At 54.2% G+C, this 22,172-nt stretch overlaps 1 protein-coding gene across 3 annotated transcripts in view; it reads right to left on the reverse strand.

The window, feature by feature from the left end:
- Positions 1-22,172, reverse strand: part of DIXDC1 (DIX domain containing 1) — a 35,119-nt gene that overhangs the window by 7,384 nt on the left and 5,563 nt on the right. For 2 of the 3 annotated variants that reach the window (XM_068159933.1, XM_068159932.1), the window contains exons 2-14: positions 17,832-17,961; positions 16,443-16,568; positions 15,186-15,435; positions 14,629-14,736; positions 8,275-8,387; positions 7,754-7,902; positions 4,655-4,744; positions 4,510-4,563; positions 4,110-4,160; positions 2,239-2,343; positions 1,316-1,369; positions 657-749; positions 480-551 (exon numbers count right to left, since the gene is read on the reverse strand). In XM_068159933.1, the coding sequence (XP_068016034.1) occupies positions 480-551; positions 657-749; positions 1,316-1,369; positions 2,239-2,343; positions 4,110-4,160; positions 4,510-4,563; positions 4,655-4,744; positions 7,754-7,902; positions 8,275-8,387; positions 14,629-14,736; positions 15,186-15,435; positions 16,443-16,568; positions 17,832-17,961 (1,395 nt within the window). Of the gene's footprint in view, positions 1-479; positions 552-656; positions 750-1,315; positions 1,370-2,238; positions 2,344-4,109; positions 4,161-4,509; positions 4,564-4,654; positions 4,745-7,753; positions 7,903-8,274; positions 8,388-11,128; positions 11,784-14,628; positions 14,737-15,185; positions 15,436-16,442; positions 16,569-17,831; positions 17,962-22,172 lie in introns of those variants that run through there. The other variant, XM_068159934.1, reaches the window with a different exon arrangement.

Genomic DNA, 22,172 nt, shown 5'->3' on the forward strand with positions numbered 1-22,172 from the left:
GGGGCTTGCTGCTACATCACAGAGGGCTCTGCAAGCTCTCTTGAGTACAATCAGTGTTCAGGGGGCACTGTGCAGGAAGAGCTATCAGGGCTGGCACTCTGTCCACCACGACAGGTCCATGTGCTCACTATCGGGGGCATGAGGAAAAGGAGGAGATAAGAAGCTAAGCCCTGATCTAACCACAGTTTTCAGTGTCAGAGCCAAAGCTAGAAGCCAACAGTCTCTGGCTCCTGCTCACTCCTGTGCTCCCCTTTTGCTCTTTCATCCCTCAGGAGTCTGACACAAGAGGCTAAGCCAGAAAGCTCCCTGCTGAGAGCTCTGCTAAGCTGGATGCTTCCTGGAGCCTGGCTGCCTTAGTTCAGGCACTGACAAAGAGACTGCAGAGCCCAGGCCCCTCTGGGACAAAGTGGGATGGTTTCTGGAGGCAGTAAGCTAGAGGGTGCTGGACAGAAACATCACTCAGCAGTCTGCTGCCATACCTCTTCAGCTTCCTTCTTCATGCAGTGGGCTAAGAGGGCCTCTTTGTGCTCCAGCTCCCGCTCCAAGTCCACCTGGGAGAGGAATGGAAGAGTCAGCACAAACTAAGCCACCCAGGGACTTCCCAGTCCCACTGGTGCCAGCTCACAGGGCATCAGTGCAGCCCACCTGCTCCATACCTGCTGGTAGCTGGCCTCAGAAAGCTGCCTGAACATTTCATCCAGCTTGCTCTGGTGCTGCTGTAGGTGCCGGTCCTTCTGGCAGAGCTCTTTCTGCGACACAGGAAGCAAGAGGATGAACAGGGCAGTGAGGAAGGCTCCCAGTCACCTGGTCATGGCCAGGACACTTGTGTCATCTTCCAGGACCAGGCTCCTCTACCAACTGACTCACACAAGGTGTGTACTGATCTGGATGTTAGAAGTGAGGGACAAAGCTTCTTGTTTCTCACAGGCCAGTCAGGTGCTTGCTGCCTGGAGCTCTCTTGCCCAGCAAAGATCCACTGCTGAGGCCAGGCAACTGTCCCAGAGGAAAGAGACTCCTGAGGGATCAGCAGGAGATCCACCCTAACCAAGACAAGCTTCTGCACAAATGTTGGCTACTCATCAACCCAGCACAGAAAACAACCCCACTGCAATGCAAGATCTGCTCTCAAAAGCTGTGGTCAGAGCACACAGAACATCTGATCCCCTCCATCCTCCACAGCTACTGCAGCTCCTTCACCACCCCCAGTGCCATTGCCAGAGGTGACTGCAGGCCAGGGAGGCAGCAGTCACATTCACAAACTGACAGACCACCAGATGCTGCCCCCAAAGCTTCCAGGGAAGAGAGGCTCCATTACTTTGTATTCTGCCAGCAGCCTGTTCCTCTCTTCAACTTTCCTCTGAAGGTCAACCTGCAGGAACAACAGAGGTGTGGGGTTGGTATTCCTGGAGAGTCAGTGATAACCTCTTTGCCTCTTGTGTTAAAGGATAACCTGAGATCAAATACCAGCAGAGTTTAAGGGAGCTGCTGTCCCAGGATGGCAACATTCTGGACAGGACAGTTTCCTCCCTGGCCTCCTCTCCCCAGACAGGCTGCACATGGCAGCTCCACCTGTCAAGGGGCCCCTTGCTAACCTAGGAGGAGGGAAGGGAGGGAAGGGAGGGAAGGGAGGGAAGGGAGGGAAGGGAGGGAAGGGAGGGAAGGGAGGGAAGGGAGGGAAGGGAGGGAAGGGAGGGAAGGGAGGGAAGGGAGGGAAGGGAGGGAAGGGAGGGAAGGGAGGGAAGGGAGGGAAGGGAGGGAAGGGAGGGAAGGGAGGGAAGGGAGGGAAGGGAGGGAAGGGAGGGAAGGGAGGGAAGGGAGGGAAGGGAGGGAAGGGAGGGAAGGGAGGGAAGGGAGGGAAGGGAGGGAAGGGAGGGAAGGGAGGGAAGGGAGGGAAGGGAGGGAAGGGAGGGAAGGGAGGGAAGGGAGGGAAGGGAGGGAAGGGAGGGAAGGGAGGGAAGGATGCAGCTGTACTGACAACATTATGGGCAGCCCTTCCCTCTCAGTTGAAGGTCCAGAAGGACAGGAAATGGGAGTGAAGAACAGGAAACTCCAGTGAGGCTCACAGCTGGCTGGAAGCCTCTGTGCAGTGTTTACTATGCAGAGACCTCTGACTGGCTGTTCATTATCCCACGACCCCAGGAACTGTGCTGCAACCACCAACTCCACCCAGCGGCTGCTGGAGCCCTCAGGGCTACCCTCAGACACGATCTAAGCCTCCACAGCAGCACAGTGACTCACATTCTGGTTTTGCAGTTCCTCCTTGTCCATGTTTGCTCTCAGCAGCTCCTGCTTTAGCTGAAGAACTGAGGCATCCTGCTGAACCAGCCTCTGCTGCAGAGCATCCTAGGAAAAGATGTTGTCTGCATGAAGGTGCCAGACAGGCAGAGACCCTTCCTTGGGAAGTGAGTGACCATGAGAGTGGTGAAGTCCTGGAATGGGTTGTCCAGGGGGGTGGTTGAGGCCCTGTCCCTGGAGGTCTCACAGCATCACCAAGGTTGGAAGAGACCTCAAAGATCACCGAGTCCAACCTGTCACCACAGACCTCATGACTGGACCATGGCACCAAGTGCCACATCCAAACCCCTCCAGGGGTGGGGATTGCACTCCTGCCCTGGGCAGCTGGGGCCAGGCCTTGACAACCCTTTTAGAGAAGAATTTTTTCCTAATATCCAACCTCAGCCTCCCCTGGGCCACCCTGAGGCTGGTGCTTCTTGTCCTAGTCTGTGGTGCAGAGAGAGCTTGGGTGAGGAGCAAGTGAAGGTGAGGAGCTGCAACCTCCCTTCTTGAACACCTCTTAGCCACTCTCCCATCCTGGCCTCTCCTAAGTCCTTCATTTCATTCCACAGGGAAGAGGAACTAAGTGCAGAAATGATGCCTTTGCCCCAAGAAGTGCTGCCTGGATTCTTGCATCACAGCAAACTCCCAGAATCCATCCCTCCCAAGGAGGAGGCTGCAGTCTGCTGGACAGTGTCTAAGCTGGTTGTGGGTGTAAAAGCCAGGCTTGTGTTCCTGCTGGTCTCACCCAGCAAAGCCAAGCAGTTCCAGCATCATGGGATGGGTGTTTAAGCCCAGGCTGGATGAGGCTCTGGCCAGCCTGATCAAGTATAAGGTGTCCCTGCCCATGGCAGGGGGGTTGGAACTAGCTGATCCTTGTGGTCCCTTCCAACCCTGACTGATACTGTGATCCTATGACCTAGAGCAGTGCTGGCTGCCAAGGGCCCAAGAGAGCAGGAGGTAAGGGGCTCTCAGCCCTCCTGCCTCTCTCTTAGCCAGCAGTGACTCCCTTGCCAACACTCCAGGGAGATTTCTGTGCTCTGCCTGAGCCTCCTGCTCCAGAAGGGGTCTGAGACTTTGTTCTCATGGGAGAAGACAGCACTGACTTTGGAGGGGCTGTTCAGTGGCTTCCAGCTATTGTCTGCAGCCATGCATCTGCATCACCCAGAGGGCAAAAAGAGGCCAATGTCAGCCAAGGACACAGGCAAACTGAAGCTGTCAGTGTGACCTAGTTGTGCACTGAAATCCTCCCTGAAGAGGCCAAAGTCAGGACTAATTCTTCACCTTTCACTCGGTGCTAGCCAGAAGCTGAGGCTCTACCTTGGACAGCTACTGCTGGCTGCTCCCTGCACAGCAGCCTGCCAGGCAGCTCTGCCAGTACCTCTGCACAGGAGCTGATGAGCAGTGTGCAGAGAAAGTGAGCAAGCAGGAGCCAAAGCTGTGAAGAATGCTGCAGCTGAAGAAGACAAAGGATTCCTCCATGCTCTTCTTGCTCTGCTCTCCAGAACGAGTTCACTAGGCCAATCCTAGTGTGCCTACCCCAAGGCAGGGTGGAGGGGGGCATGTGGTGAGGCTGTGAGAACCAAGAGGGCCTCCTGTGCCTCATGTATTTATTAGGGGGAACATTTGAGCCCAATTCTACAGAACCCAGCAGACCTACCTCCTTGTGCCTGCCCGAGCTGCAGCCTCCTGGAGTCAGAAACTGAGCACAGGATCCCCTCACTTCAGGTCTCCTAACACAACTCCCTCCACAACCTGGGCTCCCTCAGAGGTGTGTGGCTGGAGGGCCCTGCTGGTGGGCTGCAGCAGGGCTGATGCAGGGCCCCTTTCCTTACCTTGATCCCCTGCAGGTTTCGAGCTTCCTGCTTGCATTTCAGCAGCTCCTTCTGCAAACACAACACACCTGGATGAAAGGCCATCCTGCCACCCCTCCAAAGCCACTGCTCACCGTCCCCAGAGGGGCTGCTTCAGGAGCAAGCACCTCCCACCTTTGCCCAGAGACCCAGGAGCCATTTTCCTGAGCTAAGCAGGACAAAACAGTTGAGCAGCCCCTTTAAGCCTCTGCTAGGAAGAGCTTGCTTAGCCCCCCCACATCTACCCTCCAGGGCAACCATCACATACTCCAGGTGCTCCCCAGGTGTGTGTGTGTCCAAAGAGAAGGATTAAAACAATCAACCAGTCAGGGCAGAGCCTGCAAAGGTCTCCTGACACAAAGCCTCCCTTTCCCCTTCTGACCTTTAGGTCCTGGTTTTCTTCCACGCTCTGGTCCAGCCGGCTTCGGATGATGACCTGCAGGCAGAGCAGTAGGGTTAGTGCTGGGGCAGGCAGTGGCAGAGGGCAGCTGGGGCAGAGGAGTTGTGGGGTCCAGCAATGTGCTCACCAGCTGCTCTTCAGGGCAGGCTCCACGCTCACAAAGCTCAAAGGATCCCTCCTGCTCATCCTCAGGTAAAGATCCATTGAGCAGCAAAGCCTGGGGAGGGGAAGGGGGTGGAAAAAGGGAATCCCTTTAGGGGGTGCAGAGGAAACCAGGGTGGCTGCATCTCTGGCTTGCACTCATTCCAACAGGCTCTTCACAGCTACATTCTCCATCTCTGCTGACTTACTCCCCTCAACAAGGAGCATAATTTTCCAGCAGTGAACAATTCTCCTCTCCCAGAGGTTTCTCTCTCTTCCCCCAGCAAGGACACCTGAGACTTCCAGGGACTGAGGGCTGTCTCAGGGCAGCCTTCACTACCACAGCAGAGCTGAAGGTCCAAAGCAGAGACTGAATCAGGTTTCCAGTTTAAGGCTTCTCTTCTGGAATGGGACTGAAAGAAGACATTCTCCTAGCTGTTAGGAAGAAGTTCTTCCCAGCAAGAGAGATTGGCCATGGGGATGTGCTGCCCAGGGAGGTGGTGGAGTCACCACCCCTGGAGGGGTTTAGGAAGAGCCTGGCTGAGGCACTTGGTGCCATGGTTTAGTTGATCAGATGGTGCTGGGTGAGAGGTTGGACTGGATGCTCTCTCTCTGAGGTCTCTTCCAACCTGGTTAATTCTGTATTCTAACCACACAACTACCACAGACTTTAGCAACAGGGTGCTCAGGGCAGCCTAATTCTGTTCTACTCCAGACAAGATGGGAGACACAACCAGAACTGTTGTCCAAGTGAAGAATGAGTCTAGCTCCACACAGACAGTGAAAATCTTCCACCATGCCCTGGGCTGGAGGGAGGCTGCTAGAAGCCTCTCCAGGGTAGCCCAGATGACTGCAGGAAGATGGCAGGATTGCCCCCAGGAGACTGAATCCAGCCTCCAGGAAGGAAAAGCTTGCCCTGTAGGAAATGTCAGTAGCAGGACCAGGCCAGATCTCCATCCTACCATTTTTCCTCCAGCTGCTGGTTCTGACCTTGACCTTTCTGGTCCTGACTTGGAGGACTCAGGGCACTTGCTCTGTGCCAGGCTGTTGCATACAGCTGGGCACATTTGGGAGGAGTCATGCCTCTTTCTTCCTCTCAGTTCATTTCTATTTGAACTCCATGGCTGAACAAAAACCAACCCAGAACATCTCAGTCCATCCCCAAAAAGACCTCAAGGCTGAGAGGTCAGGCTCTGCCTGTTGACAGCAGCTTCCACCTAGGGGCTGCAACTGCTGCCAAACAGCAACCTGAGTCCAATTCCTGCAAAAGCTCTTTGGAAAGCTTTCCTGAGGGCATTTCAAAGCCTTCCCAGCAGGACACTCCATCAGGCATCACACAGGGAGGTGACAAGCACCTGATGGGGCTCTCAGCTCCTTGATGTTTCAATCAAGCTCTCCTGCACTGGAGGCTCTGAAGTACAGAGCAAAAGGGGGGGGAAGGGGGAAAAAAGTCAATTAATCAAGTCCAATTTCTTGGCTAGCAACATCAGCTGCCTCTTGCTGCTCCCAGGGCAGTGCCAGCTGCTCCACCTCACTCCCCAAGCATGGGGCCACAGTTGGAGGCAGAGGCTGTGCCAGGGGGCACATAATGCAGCTCCATTTTACCAGGGAGCCAAACCTCTCTTCGGGGTTTTGCTTTCCCCCCCCTCCCCACCTCCCTCTGAGCCTTTTGTTTCCTGCCCATTGTCCACAGGGGAAAGTGCCTGCCCGCCCACACTCCACTCTCCTCCCCTCCTGCCCATGCTTCCCACACAATCTCTGCTTTGTTTACTGCCACATAAATATTTACAATTCAAAGGCAGCATGGTTCCCAGCACAAACAGAAAGGAGGATTCCCCAGACAGGTCAGGTTCTTTACCATATGGAGCAGGGGCTGGGCTCCCCATGCAAAGTCAGACAGGCTGGGCTGAGGGTCATTTGGTCAAGGAGGGACTGGGACAGGGCAGCAGGGGGGGGAAAGAAAAGTCCCCTCAAAGAAAAAGTTGTGTAGAGAATGTGCCAACCACTGCAGCTCAGCCTGGGTCACTGCAAGATTGATGCAGGCCTGGTGTGACCCCTGATCAGCTCCAGGAATCCTGAGGGGCTTCCTGACATTGCCTGCCTCTCTGCATTGCTGCTGCTCACACATCACACAGAGAGGCTCTGCCACTCTCTCAGGCTGCCAGACAAAACCTGCAGGCTGCTGAGTGCCCTGGGGAAGGAGGGGAGTGCCAGGCCCAGGCTGTGGGAAAAGGCTGCTGCATCTTTAGAAGAGAATTAACCAGGTTGGAAGAGACCTTTGAAGATCATCCAGTCCAACCTCTCACCCAGCACCATCTGATCAACTCAGCCATGGCACCAAGCACCCCTTCCAGGCTCTTCCTAAACACCTCCAGGGATGGGGACTCCACCACCTCCCTGGGCAGCACATTCCCATGGCCAATCTCTCTATGGAGAACTTCTTCCAGCCTAGACCACCCCTGGCACAGCTTGAGGCTGTGTCCCCTTGTTCTGGTGTGATACTGTGGTTGCCTGGGAGAAGAGAGCAACCCCCACCTGGCTACAGCCTCCCTTCAGGTAGTTGTAGAGAGCAGTAAGGTCAAATCATGCAGGTGCTTTGCAGAGGGATGTGTCCATGGGATCCAAAGGCCAGCCACAGTCACCCTGTGAACACACAGCCTTGTCTGACCCCCTCCAGGGGTTTCAGTCACTGAATCAGCAAGGTTGGAAAAGACCTCAGAGGTCATCAAGTCCAATCTATGACCTGATCATTACAACCTGGCTCCATGGGGGCTCATTGCTGGGGGGGTAAAAACCAAACCCACCCATCATGATATTGTTTGTTTCATTCTTCTATTAAAGAACTAAGGTCTTGGTGGGTTGAAATATCTTAGTTCATGTCACTGATCTTCATAGCAAGGTCATTTTACTCTCTCTCTCTGCACCCTTCTCCCTCCCTCCCTAAAGCACAGGAGCCTCAAATCACAAAGTCACAGAATAGTTTGGGCTGGAAGAGGCCTTCAAGATCATCCTCTCTGGCAGCTACAGCCAGTGGGGAAGAAATGCCGGTGGGAAGGAAATGCTGGCTGAGAAGAAAATCCATTACCTGCAAACCTGAAATCATCTTCTTTGCTTCCTCCATTTCTTTCTCCAAATGGTCCTGCTGCTCCAGAAGCTGCTCCTCCCATGAGTTCTCCAAGTAGGACCCAGGGTTCCCTGCTTGCCACTCAGGCTGGAGATGAGATTCTGTCTCTTCTGGAAGAGGGAGCAGCTGAATGTGGTCATCCAGCTCCAGCCCCCTGCCATGGGCAGGGACACCTCCCACCAGCCCAGGCTGCTCAGGGCCTCATCCAGCCTGGCCTTGAACACCTCCAGGGAGGGCACAGCCACAGCCTCCCTGGGCAACCTGTGCCAGTGCCTCCCCACCCTCACAGCAAAGAATTTCCTCCTAGTTTCCAGCCTCAATCTCCCCTCCTCCAGCTCCAATCCATTCCCTCTCATCCTGTCACCTTGTCAAAAGTCCCTTCCTGACTTCCACTCTCCCCAGTCACTGGAGAGCTGTTCAGCAAGTCTGACACAAACAAGCCCCACTGGAGGTGGGAGCTCCAAGCACCACCTCTGAGGTACCTGGCTTGGTTTCTGCTTCTTCAGTGTGGATGATCACAAGCCTCTCCTTCTCCTCTGATGGGGCTACAGTGGATTCACTCTTTGCACTGTGGATGGGACTGGGTGATGTAAGACTGCAGAGGAAAGGAGGAAGAGTTACTTCAGTGCTGCTCATCCTCCTCCTCATCTAAGACAACAGTGAGCATGCAGGTGAGCTCCTTGACACTGAGCATTCACTGCCCACTGGAAAAGCCATCAACAAACCAAACTGGGCAAGTGACCTGCCCATCACTTCCCAGCAGTGCCATGGCAGGCTGAGGGGCTGCAGTGTGTCTTCATTTTCCTCAGTAGAATGCAAGCCTGAGACTGCCACCAGAGAAGTCACAAACACACAGAGCTAAGACCACTCTCTTCTGAAGGTCTGCTCAGAAACAGTTTACTGTGAGCTTTATGCTCATCTTGCAGGCTGAACAAAGCCACCCTGGCTTGCTGCTTCCCTCTCCCAGCTTCATGGATTCCATGGGCTTAGGAGGGACCCCTCAAAGGGCATCTTGTCCAACCCCCCCTGCAGTCAGCAGGGACACCTCCAAGCAGGTCAGGCTGCACAGGGCCACATCAAGGCCTCAACCACATCCCTGGGGCAGCCTGTTCCAGGATTTCACCACCCTCACAGTGCAGAACCTCCTCCTGATGTCCAACCTAAATCTCCCCTGCCTCAGTTTCAAACCATTGCCTCTCATCCTATCCCTCCAAGGCCTCTAAACAGTCCCTCCCCAGCCTTCCTGTAGGTCCCCTTCAGGTATTGAAATACAGCTCTAAGGTCCCCTCAGAGCCTTCTCTTCTCCAGGCTGTGCAATTCTTTCACCCTGTCTTCACAGGAGAGCTGTCCTAGCCTTCTGATCATCCCTGTGGCCTCCTCTGGACCCACTCCAGCAGGTCCATGCCTTCCATAAACATCACTTCACTAACTTGGAATTCCAAGGGCAAAACACTTTTGAAAGTCAGATACCACTCCCTGATGTTCTTGCATCAAGGCTCCTTGACTGTACTCCCACATTTTCACTGGGGCCATCCCAGCTGGCTCTGAGCTTCAAGCAACCTTTTCTTTTCCCTGAAGTTCCTCCTAAATGCATCACAACAGACAACAAGAAAAGGTGGCTGAGGCTCACTGACCTATTCAGTGTACCTCCAAAGTCACAGGAACTAATCCTTGCAAGGGTGAGCACCAGTGAAATTTTGTTCATTCCCCCCCAACACAGAACCAAAGGACAGAGAACAAAGCCACAACTGTGTGGAAATCATGCAAGAGGGTCAGGAAAGAACCAAAACCCAAACAGGAGGCTTTGACAGCTCTCCTGCAGCCTCCCCAGCAGTGCTGCTGCATAGCCCCCAGCACCCTCACAGCAGCAGAAAGGCCTTGCAGCAGAGGGAGGAATTCCTTGCTGGCAGCTCCTTTCTAGTCTACTCCCACAGCCAGTGCTGGCCTACTTCTCCTTCCTGTTCCAGACCTTCAAGCAGTCTGGTTTTAATGGTGCACACTAAATGGCCTTCCCCCATGCTAAAGATTAATGCAATAGAGAGAGAACAACCAACCACCTGGGCTGCCTATCCATCCTTTCCTGCTCAAACAGGGAGGGTGTGACTGTTAAAGGGGGTCCAAGCCACCAGGCTTTGCCCAAGGATGCACCTTCAGGAAGGCTAAGCTCCACTAGGAACCTCTGAAGGTCCCTTCCAACCCAAGGCAATCTGTGAATCACAGCAGTCCCTGATGAGGAGCATTTTGTGTCCACTTCTACCCAGCTCACTGAGGGTCAAATTAAAACAGCTGGTTGGGAGCCCAGAGAGTACTGGTGGGGTTGCAACTGCACAATAAGAGTCAGAGGGAAGGATGAAACTTGCAAACACCACAGGGAAGCCCTAACAGGAAGATCTAGCATGCCCACTGAGCCAGAGGGATTTTACTTCCTTCTAGGAACAGATCTCAGCACTGCCCCTGCACAGCCTCAGCTGATGCTCTGAACCTGCCACTGCCACCCTCCTCAGAAAGCCCCTGAGAAGTGCACTGCTGGTTCTCATCCATCAAAAGATGAAGGAATTAGAGCTGCCCTAGGGAAAAAAAATACATATATATATATATGATGGGTGGGTAAGAGCAGAGAAGAGGAAAGAAGAAGGAGCAGGATGAACAAAACCCAAGCAGACCTAGAGCCTGGAATCCACATTCCCTCTCCCAAAGCCTGCACTGGATCCACAGCCCAAAGCAAACACAAAGGCCTCAGGCTGGGGTTCAGTGGTCACTGCAGGTCCCCACAACAGTTCCCCAGAGAATTGCTTTGGCTTTCCTATATCCACAGACCCCTTCCCCGTACCCACAGAGCCCTTCCCCAGGCAGTTTCCCTCTCCTGGAAGGCCACTGGGTCCACACGGAATGAGTGCCAGCCTCTCACACCACACCAGCCAGTGAAAAGAGGCACTGAAAGGCACTCACAGGTCAGGCTCACCTCACCCACGATGCCATCGAGTGAATGCTGGAAGCATTTCCATGCTTTCTGCATTAGTCAAAGCCATCAGGGTAGGAAACACCCCCAGGTAATTTGCTCCTTCGAGTACACAACCACTCACGATTCCGAGCATGCAGGAGCGCTGGGAAATTCAGGCTATTTAACCCAGATTTATGATGCAAACTGTTCCACTTTATTCCTTCCACCACTCGGCTTCTCAACCCCGATCCTTCCTCCGCCGAGCCCCAGCGCTGCCGGCGCCTGCCCAAGCCCAGGCTGTGGCACCGGCGCCGCAGGGAGCAGCCTGAGCTCCCCTCCTTGCCCCCAGCACCCCAGCCCCGCTGTTTGAAACGACAACGGCAACGATCGCTCACCATTTGACCTGCTTCCCTCCCATGATCCCACTTTAACCCTTCGCCTCACAGAATCCGCGTCCCGGGGAGCCTCAGGGCTCTGGCTCCGGACATGCCTTGGCCCTTCCCATCCTCCGAATTCGGTGCAGGAGATGCCAGCTGCTGTCAAACTACCGGAGAAATATTTGCGAGCCAGACCGCTCCACGTTAGCTGGAAGGTCCACAGCAGAAACAAACACACAAACAACGACAGCAAATCCTCAGGGTCTCTGCAAGAAGCCTCTGGATGGCAGATCAGCAGCCTACAGAGAGGTATTTGATCCCAGAAGCAGGGGATGCTGCAGCCCGGGGCTCGTTTTCCGCTGCTCTTCCTCTCGGGTTATTTGTTTCTCGCTGCTGCATTTTGGTCAGCTGCACACCCAGTTGTTTTCCAGCACAAGGACCGCGAGCTGGATTGCCAGCAGCGTTTCTCATCCCATTCTGCCCTCTTTAGACTCCAAGCAGCTGCTGCAGATGCCGGTGAAGAGCCCAGGGAAGGAGCTCCTGCAGGCAGGAGGCTCCCTGCTCTGCCAGGCTCGGATGCGGCGCCGGCAGCCGGCACGCAGCACTCCCCAGCCCTGTGCACGGCTTCCTCTTCCTTGCTATCTCCAGCTCCCTCTCCCTCCTGCTGTCACACAGCCTGTGCAAGGCAGAGCCTTTTCTCTCAGATGCCTGCCTCAAGAGTGGGGGAGGGAAAGCTCGGCAAGGGGAGGGGAAAGAGAGATGGATGGGTGAGGGGCTCGACGGCCTGGGAATCCATCTGATTTTGGCAATTCCTCCATTAATCATCTTCGATTGCCTTTGCTCATTGGAGCTTTTGTCTCTGGGAATTCTGCTGTTCAGGCTGTGAGCTCCCTGACTGAAGAGCTAATGCAGAAATGAGCTGAGGCTAGGCAGAGGATGCTGCCCTGGGACAGCCACCACAGCAGCACAATTAGGTGGAGAAAGTGGCTGCAGTTAATAACCACATCTCACACTAATGAAACAGCAGTGGCTTGTTTCTCCCAGCCTGTGATCATAGCTGAGCTGCTACATTTCTCTCTGGGAGGAAAATTAGAGCCAAGCATCTTGTTTTCACCCTGAAGCCTGCTGTCACAGGTTCACAGAATGGGTTGGGTTGGAAGGGACCTCCAAGAGCATCCAGTTCCAACCCCCCAGCCATGGGCAGGGACACCTCCCACCAGCCCAGGTTGCCCAAGGCCTCATCCAGCCTGGCCTTGAACCCCTCCAAGGAAAGGAGCATCCACAAATCTCCCTGGGCAGCCTGTTCCAGTGTCTCCCCACCCTCACTGTTAATTACAGAGGAGGAGCAATTTAAGAGGCATCCCCCAGAGCGGGAGGTCAGGTTGCTCCCAGTCTCTTTGGGTTAGATCACTGATCCCTTACACAAAGAATCTCACCACATTCTGCCCCATCAGCAGTACCACCAGCAGGTGGTAAGAGGACTCAGGACAGGAGGGAGGAAAAAGCCAAACACAAAGTGATGTGGGATGCACGAAAGCAATTCCCCCCCTTCCCCCCCGTGATGAGAACGATAACCCAGGGGAGAGGAGTACCCAAAACGCTCCAGCTGAAGAATGAGCAGAGGGAAGAGCATGCTCCACTCTGCCCCACAGACATCACAGCTCAAGAGTCAGCGCTGGAGTCCTGGGACTTTAGCCACGCGATCCTGCTGTCGGGAGCAGGGTTTTTCCACCTCCCCTGGCCCAGCTTCACCGCTCTCTGCTGACATCAAGTGGAGGCAGAGGCCCCACAGCGGCTCCCTTGGAGCTCCCACACTTCCACCTTTGCATGTCTGTATCTACAAACACCCCCTCACAACCAGCCACAGGAAACCTGGGTGATAAACACAAACCATTGTCCCTTCTTCACCCCTGCTGGACCAAGCAGCTTTCATTCCCACGTCACATGGATGCCTCCCTGGGCTATGGAGCATCAAAAGCTGGCCTGAGAAACCCTGTGGAGACATCCTGCCTGCTGAGCAACTGTCAGCTGCAGTCTGTGGCAGGAAAATGAACCTCCCCACCCCTGCACAAATCAGGGGGTAGGAGGGGTTGAGGCATTCTCAGGGAGCAGCCCAAGCAGGACAAAGGGGCAACAAAGCAGAGCTGGGGCTTGCACTGGGAGCAGGAAACTGTGAACCAAGAGGAGCTGCAGCTATGCTCAGGCACCTCTGCCCTCTCAGATTAAATGAAGCAAAGCAGCATATCCAGAGGGAGGTTTAATATCTTCAGTTACAGATCTTTGTCTTCAAACTAGTTTCTTGCTCTCTGGGGAGAAGAGGATAGCTCCACAGTCCTTCACTGTGAAGCTACCCATGCTGGATCAGCTCTCCACCCTGGTACAGTTTTTCTCCCCAGGGCCCTGTCTCTCCTGTAATCCATGCAAACAAAGCAACCCAGCCATGCATTTCCCCCTCTCCCTTCCACTGCTGAAGTGAACTGGGGCAAGAGTTTTCCCTTCTGCCCCAAAGCAAAGTGCAGTAAGAAGAGCTTGCAAGGCAGCAGGGTAACGTCCCACAGCTGGCACAGGCTGCTCAGGGCCACAGCTCCTACTGCAGGTGTATGATGTGCTGCCATCCTAACCAGGCTTGACTTCTGCAGCTTCCCTTCCCTTAGAAAGCCTCCACTTGTACCAGCTTGACCTTGCTTAACCTGTGCAGTCAAGGCTGCAGGCTGTTTATAGCACAGAGCAAACACTCCTCAAGATCCAAGCCCTGCTTCAGAGAGGGAAGTCACCTCCAAAGCAAACCAAACCACACTGCTTCACAGCAGGGTTTCCAGTAGAACAATTAAATGCTGCACTTCCTCACCTTCAGTCTAGTCTGAGGGGTGGAAGGCTACACCAGAGAACTAAATCTAGAGACAGTTAAAGGTGACAGGTAAGGGCATGATGGCAGTGAAGACACAGCTGCAGACACTGCCCCAGCACCATGCATCTGGGCTAGAGACTGATGTGTTCCTGCAACTGCTGTTCAAATCCATGTGCCTCCTCACCTCCATCTCTCTGCAGGGCATGGAGTCTGTTGGTTTATGATCCTTTCCTCCACATCTTTTCCCATTAGCTCTGAGATGTTCATCCCTTGCACTGCAACTGCTCTGCCCCTTCCTTTCTGTGAAGCAGGCCACAGACCCCATTGCAGCAGCCCTCGTGTCAGCAACCCCCATGAGGCTCCACCTGTACAGTCAGGTTCCCAGCAAAATCATCAGCTGTGTCTGCCCTGATCCCACTGCCCTGGTCTCTGAGGGACAGCCCAGAGCTTCAGAAAGTGGAAGTCTCTTACTTGTGCAATTGCATCATGAGTGAGATCAGCTTTACCTGGGGGAGAAATGGCAGCAACCCACTGCTTCCCAGGGGACTACAGGCTGGGAAGGCTCTTTTCTCTCACAGCTAGCCAGATCACAGTGGTGAGGAAAGAACACTTTGGGGAATGTCAGACAGAGGACCACGAGGGGACACATCCTGGCCATCAAGTTCCTCACCTGGAGGAGTGGGACTCCAGTGCCATGCCCTGCTGCCCTTCGTACTGCTGCACCAGTGCCCGGACACTCCAGTAGGGGTTTTCAATCTCCTCATCCAGGCTGCTGTTCCTGCAGACAATAATCACAGAGTAAGGGAAGCCTCACTTGAGAGGACCACAAATCCTTCCTGTCTCCAAGCAGAGACTTAGGAAAGCTACTGGAAGGAAAGTGAGAAAGCAGGGCAGCTGGAAAAGCACCAATCAAGAACAGTCTCCTATCAAGGGAGCTCCATCTCATCTTCTTGGTGTGAGGGGACACAGGTGGACCAGGCCCTCCTCTTTTAAACTCCTCTCTCATCCTGTGAGTAGAAAGCTGAGGCAGCCAGGCTAGGTCACTGCCCCCCTCTGTCAGGCCACTCTGTATTTAGGTTTCAGAGAGACAGCAGCAGCTTGTCCCTGCTTGTACAACCCGAGAGCAGCCTTCCCCAGGAACTGCCAGCATGAAGAGAGATCAGCTTTCAAAGAGCTGGTGTCCATCTGGCCCATGAGCTGGCCAGGCAGCCAGGGGAAGCTCCTCACCTCTGCCTGTGCCTGAGCACGTCGCGGCCGGACTGCAGGACATCCTGACGCACCTCTGCCAGAGCAGCCGCTGCCCCCTGCGCCACTGCAGCTGCTGACCGAGGCCTGTGACTGGCAGCAGATGCTGACAGGCTCTTCCCCACCATGCCAGCAGGGCTGTGATGCATCCCTCTCCCCGAGCCTGGCTTGAAATGGGCAGCTAAGGCCAGGATCAGCCTCATGATAGATTTCAAGTTCCCATCGACGATGTCTGCAAAAGGGGAATAAAGGCAAAGGCACTGCCAGGAGCAGAGAGCCACCAGAGCTGCCAGCTGGCCAGCAAGTGTGGAGAGAGTGGAACCCCACCGGGAAACTGCATTCCAGCACTGATGCTTATCTCCTACTACACTGATGGCTACATTTCAGTGTCTGACGGGGAAGGCTGGGAGGGAGACAGGACCTGCAGGAAGGCTGGGGAGGGACAGTTTAGAAGGGCTTGGAGTGATAGGATGAGAGGAAATGGTTTGAAACTGGAGCAGGACAGAGTTAGGTTGGACATCAGGAGGAAGTTCTGCACAATGAGGATGCTGAGACACTGAAACAGGTTGCCTAGGGAGGTGGTTGAGGCCTTGATGTGTCCCTGTGCAGCCTGATCTAGCCGGAGGTGCCCCTGCTGCCTGCAGGGGAGTTGGACAAGATGCCCTTTGAGGCTCCCTTCCAACCTGATGCAGTGTTGAATCTGTGAAACACTGCTTGCTCTGTACTGTGTTCCCCTCTCAGCAGTCAGCTGAGGGATCAGGGCCTGCCTTCTACCCCACAGATCCACACACACCCCCCCAGCAAACCTTGTGGGGTCTGACTAAGCCCTGCCACGGACAGGATTTTGCACACTGAGCCTCGTTGCTATTATTTACCGGCCACGTGAAGCAGCATCACAGGCTGCCAGTAGACCACAAGGACTTTTTCCATGTCTCACTTCACAGCAGCAAGTTTGTATGACTTTAGTGCAAGGCTCTGAGCCTGTATTTCCCCCACTGCACCACCCCTTGACCATCTGAGTGGCAGGAGAAGAGGCACTTTTGTTTCTGTGCAAGGCGCCGCTGCTGCCAGAAGCAGTCAAAACCGACAGCACCGCTCAGCCCCAAACCTGCTACTAAACCACAGGAGAAAACAAAACCACCCCCAGATCCCTCTCCCAAACCAAGACATTGTCTGTTTGACATGAAACAAAGCCAGAACCAGGCCTTCCATCAGCTGTGGGAGTGCCAGGGCACCTACCTTTGGCTGATGTCTGATGCATGCGGATCTTTCTCGACGCCACGAACTGTAAGACCTTCTCCACGTTCTCCCTCATCTCCTGCTGGCTGATGGGGTTCATCTGAATACCATTCAGCTTCTCACCAGCTAAAGGTGTGGGGAAAAAAAACAACACTTGATTAGAGAAGGACTGGTGTTGTCCCAGGGATTGCTGCAGGTGTAGGGCTCATGCATAGCTTCTTGTCGTGCCTATGGCCAGCACTAGGGCTGGAGACCGCATTGGGTTTACAGGGCAGGGTAGGACTGGGGGGCTACAGGGGGAGGCTGCTATGAGGAGATGCTAGAAGCTTCCCTCAGCCAAGGCTGATCCAATCAGCAGTGTTGGTAGCATCTCTGTAAAAGCATATTAAGAAGGGGTTAAAAACTGCTGCACAATGGCTGGCAGGAGAGGGGAGGGAGACTGTGTGAGAGGAAACTCTGCAGACATGGAGGTCAGTGAAGGAAAAGGGAGAGGAGGTGCTCCAGGCACTGGAGCAGTGATTCCCCCCTGCAGCCAGTGGTGAAGACCATGGTGAAGCAGGTTGTCCTCATGCAGCCCATGGAAGCCCCCAGTGAAGGAGATATCCACCCTGCAACCTGTGAAGGACCCCATGCCAGAGCAGATGTGCCCCAGAGGGAGCTGTGACCCTGTGGAGAGGCTGTGCTGGAGCAGGCTGCTGACAGGACCTCTGGCTCTATGAAGAGGAGCTCATGCTAAAGCAGGCTTGCTGGCAGGACTGGGGACACACTGGAGCAGTCTGTTCTTGAGGACTCATGCTGGAGCAGTTCTGCAGGCCTGCAGCCCATGGGAAGGATCCATGCTCAGGGAGGACTGTCTCCCATGGGTGGGACCTCACAATGGAGCAGGAGAAGAGGGTGGGGAGGAAGGAGCAGCAGAGACAACACAAAACAAGCTGCCCACAGTTCCCATTCCCCATTTCCCTGCACTCTGGAGGAGGTACAGAATGCCAGAGGGGAATGAAGTTGAGTCCAGGAGGAAGGGAGGATGTCTGCAAGCAGATCTCTCCTCCAAAGCTGCCACACACCAACACCACTGCTCTCCTAACTCCATCCCACCCAGTCCTCTACAAGCCACTTTGCTCCACAACTCCACTCCAGCCTCATGGCAGTTACTGTGGTACCTGCTCCAACTGCCTGCTCAAACAGAGGGACTCCAACAGAACTGCATCTGTGAGCTGCTTTAGAACTGTCTGCTTTTAAGGGCACTCCTTCCTTCCCCTGCCAGCTCTGACACCGTGATTAACATCTGCCAGCGCGCCTGACAGATGTCAGAGCCCAGGCCAGACCTACAGAAGACCTCAAATTGCAAGAGGAAAGCAAAAAAAAACAGAGCCAGATGGCATCACTGACCTACAATCTCAATGAGCAAAGCAAGGATGACTCCATCTCGGAGGTCTTGTCTCAGGTCCTGGACTGGCTTCACTGTTGGCTTCTTCTTCAGCTGGGAATTCACCCAGGCCACATATGCCTGGAGCTGTTGCTGAGAAGAGAAAGCAGAACTTGCACAGGTCACTGCCACTTCAGGGGCAGGATGCACAGCACTCACTTTTCTCTCTCATTTTCACAGACCTCATTGCCTTTTGCCCCTGAAAAACCAACCCCAGTGGGCTCACCCCAAAGCCTGCTGAGCACTAACTGACATCAGGGCACACTGTGGTGCAGCTCACTCCAGGACAGGACAGGAAGAGCAAGCAGGCTGGGGAGGGACTTTTGAGAGTGTCAGGAAGGGATAGGACTGGGGGGAGAGGAACAAAACTAGAAATGGGGAGATTGAGATTGGCTGTGAGGAAGAAGTTCTTCCCCAGGAGGGTGGTGAGAGCCTGGCACAGGTTGCCCAGGGAGGTGGTGGAAGCCTCCTGCCTGGAGGTGTTTGCAGCCAGGCTGGAGGTGGCTGTGAGCAACCTGCTGTGGTGTGAGGTGTCCCTGCCCATGGCAGGGGGTTGGAACTGGCTGAGCCTTGAGGTCCCTTCCAGCCCTGACAATTCTATGAACCAGGCAGCAGGACAGGGCTCCACCTAAGCACAGCTGAGAAGAGAGCTTTACACTACATTTAACCTAGGCTGTTGCCAAAGCAATGCTGTCATCCCCTCAGTTTTGGTGCCAGAATTGGTTCACTCACAACAGTTAGTGTCCTGCCTAACACAATTCCCTTCCACATACCAAGCCAGCAGAAAGCCCACAGTGCAGAAGCAGAAACCCTGTGTTATTGCCCATCTAACTCTGCCAGCCACCAAAAGAAACAGCCAGGCCAGATTGCTTGGAGGAGACAGCAGCCTCCCTCCTCAACCCTCCCAGCATGGCACATTTCTAAGGGTTCCTGCAGAGGGAAGGCACAGCCTGCTGTCCAGCCCCCTCCCTCCAGTTCCCTGGAGCTGCATCAGCATTTCTAATGGCCCCATTTCTATTCCTGTCCACATGCAGACTGCCTTGCCACAGCACTGAACACCTGCAGGAGCTGCCAGCAGCTCAGGTGCTTCACAGAGGTGAGCACTCTGCCACAGAGGGAAGACCAGGCTGAACCTCAGGCTTCTGGGCAGCGTGAGGAGTCACCCAGCATTCAGGGACTGAAAGGCAAAGAGCAAACTCCCATGCCTTCTCCCTTTCCATCCCCCTCTCAGCAGCACTTCCAGGAGCACTGGGAACACTGAACTCCCTCTGGGCAGGGCTGGTGTGGTCCAGGGCGGGTAAACAAACTGATCCATTTAGGGGATTACCTCCCTTTTCACTAAGCTTCCCATTATTCTGCCAGGGCAGCAGGTTGTGAGTCTCCATGCCATATTATCCCAGCAGTGTCACTCAGAGTTGATGCTTTTACAGCCCCAGCAAAGTCCCAGTCTGATCATGGCTTCACTCTTCATTATCCTGACAGAGGAAATCCAGCTCTAAGCACACCATGGCTTGGTCTGCTGGTTCAGAAGGGTGACTGGCCCTGTGTTCAGCCAGAGAGGCTCAGCCTGGCAGCAGTCTAACCATGGAATGGTTTGGGGAGGAAGGGACCTTAGAGGTCATCCAGTTCCAAGCCCCCCCTGCCATGGGCAGGGAAGTTTTGCCCTTGCACAAATCACTTCACAAAGCTCTAAATGTTAACTTGCACCAAGCCCACACAGCCCCTTCCAGCCTGCAGGTTTTGTGTGCCTGCATGGCTCTTCCACTCAGACACTTCTGTTTTCACAGAACCATGGAACTGCTTGGGTTGGCAAAGCCCTCTAGGACCACCCAGCCCAACCAGAAACCCAACACTAAGCCACGTCCCCAAGTGCCATGTCCCCACACCTCTGGGGATGGGGACTCCACCACCTCCCTTGGGCAGCCTGTGTCGATCCCTGACCACTCTTGCAGCACAGAAATTGTTCCTCCTCTCCAACCTAACCCTCCCCTGGCATAATTTCAGGCCATTTCCTCTCCTATCACCTGAGACTAGGGAGAAGAGACCAACCCCCACCTCACTGCAGGCAGCTGTAGAGAGCAATGAGGTCTCCCCTCAGCCTCCTCTTCCCCAGGCTAAACAACCCCAGTCAGATCCTTTCACCAAGCAGTTTGTCTCCTTTCTTCTTTTTACCTCTGAACACTCTTTCTGCACTCACTGGGAAGCATTCTGCAGCAAGCTTTGAAGCTCTCTCTTCAAGGCATGAGAAGGTTGACATGATTAGAGCATAAGCCAGTGCAGAGGGGTTTGGGAGTGACATTTAAAGCAAGGAAAAGGAGGAATTGGAGGCAGTGGAACATGGATGTCACCCTCACAAAGTCATTTCCTGCTTGGAGCTGCTGTAATGCTGCAGACTTACATTTCATTAGCAGACTGACTCTCTTTGGGTTTGCTCTCTTTCCACCCCCCCCCCCCCTTCCCCTCACTGAAGCATAAGATTTTTTTCCCTGCAGAAATGTTCAGCCAGTGGAACTGAGCACCAGTTCCTCACCTTCCACCCAAGAACTTCAGCAAGAAGCTTGGAGTGCTGCAAAGCTAAAAACTCAGGGAGTAAGAAAATAACAGAGGTGAAAGTTTTGGGCACCCCCAAAATGGCAAAGTGGTGCTCAGTGCATGAAGGCACAAAGCCCCCAAGCTGCTCAGCAGAAATCCCAGCAGCTAGTTTGAAGCCAGTGAGTCAAAAGTGGTTCTGTAGCTTCTCCATCAGCTGGTGTGGACTGGGCAGTGACCAGGCCATTGTGAGCCATGCCTACACCTCCAACAGAAGCAGAAGGCCTTCAGCAGCAGCCATGGATCCAGTTTAATGAGCCAGATCCTTCAAGACATAAAAGCACACCCCTTCTTCCACTCCCTCAGAATTCCACTTGATTCAAAACCCAAGACAGCTGCCTCAACTGACAGGAGAGCAGCTCCAAGCTTGGATGGACAGAATTCATCACATCTGGTCTGCAAAGCACCCCAGGTGCCACCTTCCAGCACAGAGAAAGCAAAGGTTTGTCAGGATTTATTGTGCCAGGAGCCTGTTCCACCCCAGGACAGCACTCCCTGGCATGTGCTTATCACCAGAGCCTGTGATGCTGTCACTGTGCTACTACAGCTTTGCACAGGACCTCTAAGGAGCAAGCTCTGCACAGGGAGGCTGGGGAGACACTGGAACAGGCTGCCCAGGGATGTGCTTGAGGCTCCATCCCTGGAGGCAGTCAAGATCAGCTTTGCTGTGTCCCTGTGCAGCCTGCTCTGGCTGGAGCTGTCCCTGCTCCCTGCAGGGGGGTTGGACAGGATGCCCTTGGAGGGTCCCTTCCCACCTGATGCAATCTGTGACCTCTAAACTACACAGAACTGAACAAACCCCTTTGAGTTTCCACTTGCTGGGTTTATAACCTGATATAGCTGACAGTTACACCCAGGAGCAGAGAGGGAACAGCTATTGTTCTCACAGCTCTTGCAGCTCACCCTCTTTCTTCCTAATAATTGAGTAATTAGCCCAATACAATTAGCCAAATTCTTCCTCCAACCACCCAACCACTCAGGAGTCTTTTGCCTCTCCCTGCATGTTGCTTTGAGCTTCTGGTCAGCCAAGTCTTGGGACCTGATGGGGTTCACCCTGCTCCCTACCCCTGCCTCCCATATTTCTCTCCAACCCAGGGTTTTCAGAGGGAAAACACACCAGCCCAGCCGAAGATTTCTTCTGCAGAGCACACGTTATTGGGATTATGGTGGAGCTAAGCTTAATCCTATTTATGTTAACACAGCTTTGTGTGCCTAAAAAAAGGCTTTGGGCTACCTGGATCTGGCAAAGGGGAATTGCAGTTCCCTTGCCTGAAGAAAGTTGGAGCCCAGGTCACTGTCAGGTGTTTACATCCAGCTCACCCTGGAAGCCTTGGAAGACTTTGCAGGGCAGAAGAAGGTGGTTGGGGGTTTAAGCAAAGTACTAGAGGTCAGCTGCAGCTGGAAGGAGCTTCCCAGCCTGCAGGTGGTTCTGCTGGCAAGTTACAGATGAGCACCTCAGCAAGCACAACAGACCTCAGGACTGGGTTTTGCTTTGGATCACTTCTTCAGCACAAAGCCTTGGGCCTCCTGGCTCCTGTGGAGGTCAGGAGCAGACAGCTCTGTGCTTTCAGCTGACAGCCAGGAGACCCTTCCAGGGGCAGCACATCTTTCTCAGGCTGTAATCCCTCCCTGCTAATGACAATTAGGTGTCACTGCCTGTATTTTCCACAGGTGGAAGAAAAGCAGCAGCTTCCTGGCAAAGCTCCTGCCCCTTG

This window comes from Melanerpes formicivorus, unplaced genomic scaffold (assembly GCF_026170545.1).
Source record: "Melanerpes formicivorus ecotype bairdi unplaced genomic scaffold, bMelFor1.0.p_v2 SCAF_47, whole genome shotgun sequence".
Classification (NCBI taxonomy): domain Eukaryota; kingdom Metazoa; phylum Chordata; class Aves; order Piciformes; family Picidae; genus Melanerpes; species Melanerpes formicivorus.